Raw genomic sequence first — 11844 nt, 5'->3', positions numbered from 1 at the left:
TCTAATATAAAACAATGAGTGGACGGCTTGATAGTAGGAGAAGTATAGATCTTCTATGTTGTAGGGGAAGTATAGAAACTTTTCCCATAAGATAATGTGAAAACAATGCGTATCTTAAAAACTTATTAAAAATTGTTGTTGGGTTCTAGAAAATTCCTTGAGTGGTACGGATGAGAAAAATATTTTAAGTCCTAAAAATGTTGTCTTGTAAAATATTATTTGGACCATTTATTTTTAGTATTTTGAAATATTTTTAGATATGCTCCTACCATTTCTTGAGCTTTAAAGTTTATGACTATTGGTGAAAATATATTTTAGATCATCACAAGGATTGCTGACACTGAAATTGCATCTTTCCACAAGATTTGGAGAGACATCTATTTAATTGTTTAAAGTTAGCACCTTATACACATCTCGTCCTTTAAAAAATACCCTATGTAGTGGCAATTTATGCTCATATCTCTTTTTTTTCTTTCCAAATAAATCCCAGTTAAAAACTTTTAGTTCTGAGTGGCTCATTGTAAGAAATCAAAACCGTCCAAAGCCTATTAGTTTCGGAATGCTTATTCTAAGGAATCAAAATGATCCAGAACTAATATTTCTAGACCACAATTCCTTTCATGGTGGTGTTCCCCTCCTTTCATGGAGTCAAAATTTCAATTATGGAAGATGGCAATGGTAGCACTTATGTGACATTGAAGGAAAGATCCGAGATGGAGTAGCCGATACACAAGTCAAAAACATTGTGTCTATGAAGAAGATTTCTTAGCATTGCGAGGGAATGGGAATGCTTTTTCAAAAATATGGGAGCGCTTACCAATCTTAGCCGCAGAAAGATGTTTAGCATTTGGGAATCAAAGACTGAGGAATGGGTCAAACTTATTTTTGAGAGAATCGTGAGAGGGAGTAGGCTATCAAGGGTTGCTGAGAGACCATATGGTACAAACAAGATGGACGTTTATTTATTTATTTATTTATTTTTTTAGGTAATTCAGTGGGGAAGAAAAGCCCCTGCAAGATTTTTGTTAATGAGAAATATTGTTAAGGTTCGGAAAAACATAGGGGATAAAAATGTAAAGAACCTCTCTTTTTATGTGTTAAACTCGTGGGAGAAAATTTCATATTTAGCTCTGTGAGTTTTTTACAATGTTTATATTAGAGTTGGATGTTAATGAGTCAATCACCTTCTGACTCATTAATGACTTTTATTATTTTAATAGGTTGTATTTCATAAGGCTGTTTATCTACCTCTAGTGATTAGTACGTAGAGGTCACAATTTTCCCCAGTCATCACATATTTAGGTCAATAGTCCACCTTCACTACCCAAATTTCCATCTAATATTTGGCGATAATTGTGACCATCTTGTACTTAAGTAAGTAGTTTTTTTATATATGTTCTCTTTAAAAGTCCATCGTACCATGGACTACAAGTGACAACATTTTACCCTCGATCGCTTCTTGGTTGGAACTATGTTTCTAGGCAAATAGAGAGTGAGAGTTATTTTTTTTTTCTTTGAGGTTGGTTTCTGGATTTTAGATATTACATTTCTAAATTTTGGGACCTACAAAATATTCCTAACAAGAACTTTGCTCAAGGGAGTAGATGGAAAACATATAGTCCCACGGGTGTATGAAATCTTTTGGCTCTTTAAAATAAGACGAATCATAATGAGAGAGAAAGTCCTTAATCTAAAATATGGCATAGGACTATATACTCCAAATGAAACATGGGACAGCCAGGCTTACTTGAATTAATTGGTCCGTCCTACCAGACCGTTATATGTATTTAAGCAAAGCACTGATTAAGTGGTTGGAGAAGATCAAACAACCCCACATTGGGGTTTAAACAAATCCCCACATCTCTTTGTATAACCAGAAATTGCATATTTATTTTTTGAAATTTTACTGTAAAAATTAAAGATTTATTATAAGGAAAATTGTTTCATGCGGCCAGGATGGCATTTCTACCATATGCGGTCCAGAGGTATGAACCATCCATCTTAAAGATGGATGCAAATAGGTGATCCATCTAAAAACAAGTATAACTAACGATCGAAATGTTTTTTAATATAATTATTATTTTTAGTTTTCAGTTTTTTTTTTTTTTTTTTCATATTTATAATATCCATATTATAGAATATATATTCTCTAAAAAATAAGATCAAATTATATTTAAAAAATATATTTATTACCAAGCCTGCATTTCTACAATATGCGGGCTGGTCGCATAAAATCTATGTCCTTATTATAATTATTTATTTATTTGTTTTTTTTAATGTTAGAGATTTATTTTAATTATTTTAAGAATAATGCTTATAAGATTAGAACCTTATACTATAAAAGCAAACATAGAAAATCCAGTAAAAAATAGTATATTTCGAAGTGAGAAAACCTTCAAATTAATTCTTAACCTCAAGGTGCATGTATACAAAAAAAAAAAAAAGAGCATCGTGTAACAAGTTTTTTACAACGTTTATTTTCAAGATTTTAGATTTGCTCTGCATCATGTTTTGGAATTTCAAAATTTTTAATTAGAGTTGCACTTATATTTTTAAGCCATCGTAAAGTTTTTGACACCAAGACTAAATCTTTTTGCAAAATTTAGAAGTGCACCTTACCATGTATGCACCTTATAATGTATACCTCACCATTCTTTTAGTTTTTTAAGAAAATTACAAAAACCTCCTTCAAGTATACTATCTATACAACTTACCCCCAGCTAAATTTTTCTCTTACTTTTTTTTCCCACAACCATCTTTCCTCACAAAAACCCCCCAATCCAAAACAAAGATAAAAATGACTAAACTCCCTCTCTCTCTCCTCGTGGCTTTTACCCACGACTCTCTCCTCATGCGCTCCGGCAGTTCATTAAATGCTCCTGCAATGAAGACACGTGCTCCGACAGTCCATTTAAATGCTCCGGCAATGAAGACACGCCCTCTGGCAATGCAAAGACTCGCTCCGGCAGTACACCTAGTGGAGGCATAGCACTTTGGCAGTTGAATAGGTCGCTCCGACAATGAAGACACACCCTCCGACAATACAAAGACGCGTTCCGATAGTCCATTTAAATGCTCCGGCAATGAAGATACGCGTTCCGGCATTGCAAAGACTCACTGCGGTAGTACACCTTCTGGAGGCATAGCGCTTTGGTAGTTGAATAGGTCGCTCCAACAATGAGGACACACGCTCCGGCAGTACAAAAACGCGCTTCGACAGTACACCTTTTGGTGCCACATCGCTTTGGCGGTTAAATAGGTCACTTCGGCAATAATGACCAGCGCTCTGACAATACACCTTATGGAGCAACATCGCTCCGGCGGTTGAATTGGTCGCTCCGATAATACGTTACGTGTGACTGTCAATTGATTTTTTATTTTATTTTTGTAGGGAAGGGCATTTCTGTTTAAAAAATAACGACTTTTTACCTTTAGGGGGTTTTTGAGAGGAAAGGTGCTTATGGGGAAAAAAGTGAAAAGAAAGGTTAGCTGGGGGTAAGTTGCATATATAGTATTCTTGAGGGGGGATTTTGTAATTTTCCCCATATTTTTTCATATTCTATTATCCTATGGACGAGATATTCTACTTATTGGCAGGTATCTATCAATTATTCTCAATATCATAGGGCGGAGATGAACTATAGATAACACAAACAGATTTTCATCCGTTTTAATCACTTCCATCGTCCATCTTGAAAATGGGCAGCGGATTCTCTGCATGTGTATGGTATGTAACATACATAAATGGTGGATGTAACATACATAAATGGTGGATGTGTTGGGTATTCTTTTACCAAATTTCAATTAGATCCCAATTTGATATCTGTTCAAATCTTAAGGTGGCAAATTATTTACAACAACGCATGGAAAATGTACTCAATAAATCACAAGATACCTACACTCAACCAAAATACTAAAATACCCTCCAATTTTTGATGTAGCGGCCGCTGTATATGTCCCTGGGTATCATAGTCTTTTCAACAAAAAGAACAGCACACCAACTCCTTCAGTAGTAAGGTGGAGGTGGCGGGTTGTAGTGATTCTCGGACGGCGGAGGCACCTTGTAGTAACTTTTTGGTGGCGGAGGCGGAGGTGAACCATAGTGATAAACAGGGGGCGGAGGCGGAGGTGAACCATAGTGATAAGCAGGGGGCGGAGGCGGAGGTGAACCATAGTGATAAACAGGGGGTGGAGGCGGTGGAGAATAATAATAATATTTTGGAGGTGGTGGTGGTGGTGGTGGTGGTGGTGGTGGTGGTGGTGGTGGAGGGGGAGGGGGAGGGGGAGGGGGAGGGGGAGGCGGTGGCGGAGGTGGTGGAGGAGGAGGAGGAGGTGGCGGTGGGGGAGGCGGCGGCGGTGGTGGCGGTGAGCACCTTGGGTCGCACTGAGGTGGCTTTTTGTAAAAACTCTCACACTCTTTCTCTGACCTCTGTGACTTGGCATAAGGAATACAGTTCTTTCTATCACTGACTGTAATTCTCGCACTGGAATTTGTATTTCTACCAGCCTTGCACTCCTTGGGCTCCCCAACAAAGAAGTTATCAGAGAAAGTGAAGTTTTCCAAATTGGGTAGTAAGCAAATGCTCTCTGGTATCTCCCCATAAAACTTGTTGTGCTCTATATTGAGTTGCTCTAATGAAACCATTTCTCCAATGCTTTCAGGCAATTCTCCTGTGAAATTGTTGAAGCTCACATCAAAAACAGTCAAATTTTTGAGCTCACCAATCTCCTGAGGCAAACATGAGCTAAGCCCATTGCTTGAAAGTATAATCTCATTTAATGTTGGAGCCATTTTGCTTATACTCTTAGGAAGGCACCCTCTCAGACCATTATTTGCGAAAACAACCACAGAAACAGGTGAATTCCCAAAATTTTCTGGGATTTGGAACCGAAACCGATTATGGTTCACAAATATAGCATCCAAATCCATGTCGAATAGCTCTTTGGGTACCTTCCCTTCAAATTCGTTGAACCGGAGGTCCAAATATTTGAGGGATTTTAAAGAGAGAACAACATAAGGAAAAGCACCTGCAAATCTGTTATTGCTCACATCGAGCTCAAAAAGAAGCTTAAGGTCTTTGAAGCTCATGGGAATGGTTCCACAAAATCTGTTGGAATTTATATGAAACAGGGCAAGATCAGTGAGAAGGCCTAGGTCCTCAGGCAAATAGCCAGCAATATCATCATGGTTTACATCAATGCCTGCAACTACTGTGATATGGGGGTCATCTAAAGCTCTTGCACAATAGACCCCTGTGTAATTGCAAACATTTGGGCCTACCCAATTTCTGGTTATGTTTTTTGGGTCTGAAACAATGGCATGTTTCCATGCCTGTAGAGCAATGTAAGCATTTTGGAGTCTAGGGTTTGGAAATAAGAGAGAGGGTTGCTCATCTGCGGAGGTGGTTTTGAGAAGAGCTAGTAAGAGAGAGGTAGTGAATAGTAGAGAGAGAAAGAGAGTTTTGTCTTTTGAGCCTTTCATTGGAGTGGGATTTTTCATTTCATACAGACATTGGTATCAGAGAGAGCGAATCACAGGAAATATGAGGTTACAAGAATGATCAGGGGATAGAGAGAGAAAGAGGATACAAGAATTAGCAGCACTGATTCTATAGTCTAGAGAGAGAAGAGAAGAAGGTCTAGAGAGAGAGAAGAAGAAAGGAAGAGAGGGTTTCCTTTAGATTCTATGCATGTAGAACGAGAAAGAGGGAGGAGGTTGAGACCTGAGGCAATTCGGCTGTCTCTAGAGCATGTATCTTTATATTTAGTGAAATAAAAATAAGGCCCCTATCTTTAAGCTTAATGACAATTTTTGCAGCTGCCTTTTCAAAATTCTAAATTGCCCATTGTTTATATGCACTTTTTTTTTTTTTTTGGGTAGGTAATGAATGCGTCTTAGTTCTTAATTGTCCATGTTGCGCAAGTATGAAGCATGATTAAGCTTTCATTTCTTTATCTGATGGAAAACTATGCAATAATAATAGGTATTACTACATAATTTATTCATCAAAACATTGTTTAGTTTCTAATAAAATAAGAGAAAATGGGTCAGGTTTCCTCATCTTATACTATACAAGTAAGATACACCTCTAAATTTTGTTAGAAGATATAATTCTAGTGTCGGAATTCTTACAATGGTTTGAAGATCCATGTTCGACCCTAATATGGAATTTAAAATTCTAAAAACAATACAGATTGAACAGATCTATAAACACTTAAAAACTTAAAATTGACAGTCCAGATATGCGCTATTTTAGGATTTTAAATTTTATTTTCTCTTTGTCTTTATACATCTCGATATCAAAATGATCAATTGAAAAGTTTTTCAAGTTTGGAACACTCTTTTTTAGTCGATTTTGATGTGCACCTTACTTCTATAATATAAAATTACTGCCTTATAGAAACTTTTTCTATTAAAAATAATACGTTTCTTAACATAGTATGTATTGGAATAGAAGCAACCCTAACACAACATCTGCGAAATTGATGTCACATAGACCTCAACAATGAATCGACAAGCCCATCCAAACATGGATATGCATGTAGCATCTTGATATTTTAACAATAAACAATCATGGTATAGGATACCAATCATGTAGAGAGGCACCACAGAGAGAGAGAGAGAGAGAGAGAGAGAGAGAGAGAGAGAGTTTTCTTTTTTTTCCTCTTGGATGAGACTTTGTTTCATTAGGTCTTGAAGAGTTTGGACGAATCAGTACTCATTATTTAATATACTCGATCCTATATTATAATACAATGGAAAAGTATACGATGAGATTATTATAATATTATAATATTAATAATATTATTATAATATTAATTATTATTATTATAATATTAATTATTATTATTATAAGAAAAATGATTTTGTAAGTTCCTCCCACACCCATGTGTGTAGGGTTTTAAAGGTTACCATTAAATTTGGCACAAATCGCTAAAAAAGTCAAGTCCCACATCTATGTGATAACTTTTTTAGAGATCTATGTTAAATTTGATGGTGATCATTTGGGGCTCTACATATATGGGTGTAGGAGAGTCTCATAGGATCATTACTCTTATTATAATATAATATTATAATATTATTTATTATTATATAATATTATAATATAGTGGACACAATTAATCTTGACCATTTGATGTGAAATTAGATGACTGTATTTATTTCATTGATCACGTTCAAATTTCAAAATAAATTTTCTCGAACTTTATGACATATTCAAGCTACCACATTTCACATCAAATGGTTATAAATAATTGTGACCTCCTTGTATCAAATGCAAATGGTCTCATTGTATATAATCTCTAATACAATTTTTTTTTACTCTAAGAATATCCCAATCGCTCTTCGTCAAATGTTGAATCGGGCAACCAATGTTGCATAAAAAGATTCAAGAACGAGTTTTTTAGACTTTAAATTCGATCAATGACAACATTTGCAACCACCCGATTTTAGATCTAATAGCTAATGACATTTGGATCCTTCTTTGTGCCAATAATAAATAGTTGTATGGTACGTTAATACGCCAGTCATAGAAGCTTCTACTCCGAGTTTGTTCTCTTCCATTGATTCATATTGATTTATATTTTACCTTGGGAATAAGGACCATTTATATTTATCCTTGATAATAGAGATCATTTACCTTTGGAATAAGGAGGTTACAATTATTTGTAACCATCAAAAGTGAAATTTAATAGTTTGAGTGTGTTACAAAATTCGAAAAAATTCATTTGAACTTTGAGCTTGGTTAATGAAATAAATGTAGCCATCCAATTTCACATTCAGTAGTCAATATTTATTATGACTATCTTGTACCAAAAGATAAATGGTCTCATCATATATATATTTTTTTATAAAAAAATGTTAAACTAACATTAAATTTACAAGAAAAAGAACTCGTTTTTCCCTCATTTGTGATCTAAAGTAAACAAGGCTCCACCCACTTGGCCAATCCAAACGAGTTTGGATGCTGGGGAGGCAATGGGCCGGGCTTGAGGCAAGTCAGGTCTAAAGAGGCCTGGGCCCAAGGCCCATCCTTAGCCTTGACCGGGCCGATTGGGCCAAAGAGATACGAGCCTCGGCCCATCCCTAACAGCTTGGGCCTAACCAAATACAACAACAAATATATAAAAAGGAAAAACAAAAGAAGATAAGGGCGGGTTTGGGCGGCCATGGCCCAAGACCTATCCTAAGGCCATTGTTGACTGGCCCACGCCCAAGTTTTTTAGGGCTTGGCCATCTTGGCCGGGCCGGTCAACGCGGCTCATTGCAGATCCGGGAATGGGGATGCGTCGGTGATAAGGATCGCGTTAGTATGGGTCCCGCCTGCAAGCTGGCGGAACCTTTCTTCACATTAAACATGGAGGTTGGCTGTGCTTTCTCAATCTCACATTTGGCACGTGAAATTTTTATATACCAGATTTTACTTTTTTACCAGCACAAAAGAATTATAAAAAAATTTAAAAACCATATAGAATTATTGTAGAAAATTGCTAAAGTTTAAAACTAAGCAAGTGCATTGACTTTTTGAATATATAAGAAAAAAATCTTCTCATTGACAATTTCAAGTAGTCTTAAAATATGCATAATTTCTCACTAAATTATGAAATTGCCTTCTTGTTTAGTCATGGGATGCGGCTGACCCACCTTTACTTACTTCTTAAAATATGTTATATTTTCTCTTTTTTTTGTGTACTCTATCTTTATAATGTGAACAACTTGTCAAAATAATTAACATTCAGAGAATTTGTCAAAATGAGGCCCATGCAAAATAATAAATATATCAAATGAAGTGTAGTGTGGTCTATTAAAATGGGGGTTTGAAAACGCAGTACTTGGTTTTCTTTAACATGTGAAAACTACTTTTTTCTTAACGGGTGAAAACCACTATTTATTTTTTTTTTGGGGTAATTCAATGGAAAAAACATACCCCTACTAGTTTCAATCTTTTCAAATAGTTTAGGAGTTAATTTTTGAATCTATTAGTGGGGTGATACGAGAATAAAAGCTACAAGATAATGATTAAAGTATGGGGATGCTACCGCCACAACCCCAGCCTTTTTCTGGACTTGGTTTTTTTAATGGATGCAGTTTTCTTAAGGTGCCTGCATTTATAATATCCGATAAAGCCGCATTTTAAAACAAAAAATATAATTCTGTAATTTGAAAATCAGATTTGTTGGATCAGTGAAGAATTGAACTTGCTGGGCTAAACTATGTTGCAAAATGGAGCACTTTTAGGGCTTAAACCCTTCGAGGGGACCATTTTGCAAGTTTTTTGGTTGCTTAAACTAATTTGTTTGGGCCTAATCCTAATACACTCAAAGAAAATCTAGGAAAAAAACTAAAGAAAAAACTGGGCTGGCCAGGCATTATTGTAAGCTCTAGGCCTTGCACGGCCTGGGGCATGTTTTGTAGTCCAAACCCTAATTTTTTAGGGCTACGCCGACCGTGCCAGGCCGACTGGCCCATTGCCAGCTCTACCTTCCCTTAATACACATTGAAACAATGAGTAATCTTTGTCATTTTCTTGCGGGTATTATCCTTGCATCATTAGATGCATCACCGTACTTTGAATGAAGGCTCATAGCCAAGTGAGAAAAAACTTTAATTGTATCATACGCTTTTGATCGTTTCTCTTTGTCCCACACAGAAATGTGTGACGTGTAGTTAAAGGAAAAAGTTTATATAGGTCGTAGGTTCTAAACGATCAAATTAGAGCTTACTTCAAAACTTTCACTAAGGTTGTTTTGATGTTTAAATATTTTCTAATTGACCATCTCGACATCAAGATGCGTGGGTATGAGAAAAAATTGGATTTCAAGTTTTAGAAATAGTACATCTTGTAATACATATTTGTACAGTCAATTTTCAAGATTTTCATAGATATGCTCGATCAATACTATTTTCGAAACTTTAAATTTTATAATAAAAGATGAAAATATATTTTAAAGCTATAACAAATATTTTCAATAGTGAAACCACATTTCTCGATACTATTTGAAGGTGAGCTCTAATTTAATTGTTTAGAACCTCGGCTCTATACAAACCGCACCCCTTGGTTAAATGTCTATCTGGTTGCTCTCGAATCTTATGGACTTGTTTTCTTTTTCTTTTGTCCGAGCAATTAAGTGAAATTCAAGCATAACTATGACGCCCATATACCCTTAGCGGTCGGATTTTTTTGGGGGGGAATCAGTGGGGAGAGGGCCCCTACTTTTGGTAGAAATTGAGCCTACGACATAGCGTTATAAATCAACGTTATAAATCATCAAGCGCTAACTAATTAAGCTCGAACTCTTTTTCTTGGTTGAATGGAGTTCAAGAACATGGTTAAGTGAGATTTAGAACCGCTATGAGGCCCTTATACCTTTAGGCTTTGCTTTAGTGGCATTGTTAGTGGGGTAAGAACCCTAATTTGACGTCCCACCCTCCATTCCCATCATTAACTTGTTAAAAAAAAAAAAGAAAAAGAAAAAGAAAAAGTGAAGGACTCAAAAAGCTCAAATAAGTTGACCTAGCAATTTTATTTTATTTTTTTATTTTTTATTTTTGGCCTTTTTGCCCTAATCGGTGAGCCAAACGATTGAATCATTTTGCCCGTTGGTTCTTCAAGCAAGAACTCTTACAGTCCCTTGTTAAAGATCCCTTCAATTTGCGGTACCATCTATTGACAATTAGGGTTACCTTAGTAGTTGATGGTAGTTGGCACCTACCCTAGATTTCCCAATATACCATTAAAGCATGATAGATTGATAGGATAAGGCTCCTAAAAATCAAAAGAAAAAGTAGGATGAAAGGTAACGATATCTTCTATGGGAATATGATTTTTCGATCCCAACATCAGTTTAATTTAAGAACATGGCTACTAGAGGACCAACCCCACATGTCGGCTCTTAGCTTTGATCTCGACCGTCTGTTTCATCAAAGGACATTTATATGCACTTGATGTGCTTCAAATCGATTTATTAATTCCTTGACCTCGTCGATTTCGAGTGTGGACATTGAGAGTTCCACGACTGATTCATAAACAAAGAGGAAAAAGAGTTGCCCTACTGAGTAATGTCAATTACATAACTTACCTCGAATTGTTTTTAGGGAAAAATTCAACAGTCTTCAGGAATTAGTCTCCAATATTTCTATTCTTGTGGGAAAGTACGACATAGTTGAGATATGTGAGACAACGCTGTTGAGAAATCGCTTTCTTGTGTTGTATGGGTTGTTGATTATATAAACTGGAGTTGATGGTAACATTGGGGTTTTCTATTTCTTTTGAAGAAGGTATAAGGAAGGCAAAACCACGAGAAGCAACATGAATGGAAAATGATTTGTTCTTCACCCTCTACACATTGACAAAGTCTTTCATCACTAAATAAATGGCACCAAATCTTTGTCAATTGTGTTTGTTCTCTTTTAAGACTTAGGCCCAAAACGAGGATGAGAGAGAGAGTTTGGAGGGGACATTTGATTAAGTCCACCGAAGAATGAATACAAAGCGCGTGAACGAGGAGTTAGTCTTGGTTATATTCCAAGGATAAGATCATGTGGCTGGTGAATATAACCTAATATGAAACAAACACAACTAGAGATGCTTGAGAAGGCCTATACCTAATATGAACAAACACAACTTGAGATGCTCGAGAGAGATAGAGAGACAAAAGAGGGATAAATCAATAATATTATTGTTGAGTGCGATTAAACTAATGGAAGAATAGGTGAGTTGCTCTTATGGTTTTTGCCTGTGTAGTCAAAAGAGGGATAGATCGATAATATTATTGTTGAGTATCGTTAAACTAATGGAAGAACATGTGAGTTGTTGTCAGTATTCGTAAACTCGGGAACTGCCC

At 36.1% G+C, this 11844-nt stretch overlaps 1 protein-coding gene across 1 annotated transcript; it reads right to left on the bottom strand.

The window, feature by feature from the left end:
- Positions 1 to 3788: 3788 nt before the first annotated feature.
- LOC18429641 (leucine-rich repeat extensin-like protein 7) lies at positions 3789 to 5740 on the bottom strand. Its single transcript, XM_006838924.4, has one exon. The coding sequence runs from the start codon at positions 5498 to 5500 to the stop codon at positions 4007 to 4009; it is 1494 nt and encodes a 497-aa protein (XP_006838987.3). The 5' UTR covers positions 5501 to 5740; the 3' UTR covers positions 3789 to 4006.
- Between the last annotated feature and the right edge of the window lie 6104 nt (positions 5741 to 11844).

The sequence above is a fragment of the Amborella trichopoda genome, chromosome 3, assembly GCF_054954075.1.
Source record: "Amborella trichopoda isolate Santa Cruz 75 chromosome 3, AtrichopodaSantaCruz75HAP2 v2.0, whole genome shotgun sequence".
NCBI lineage: Eukaryota > Viridiplantae > Streptophyta > Magnoliopsida > Amborellales > Amborellaceae > Amborella > Amborella trichopoda.
The sequence above is the reverse complement of the archived record's forward strand: the minus strand, read 5'-3'. Positions and strand labels throughout refer to the sequence as shown.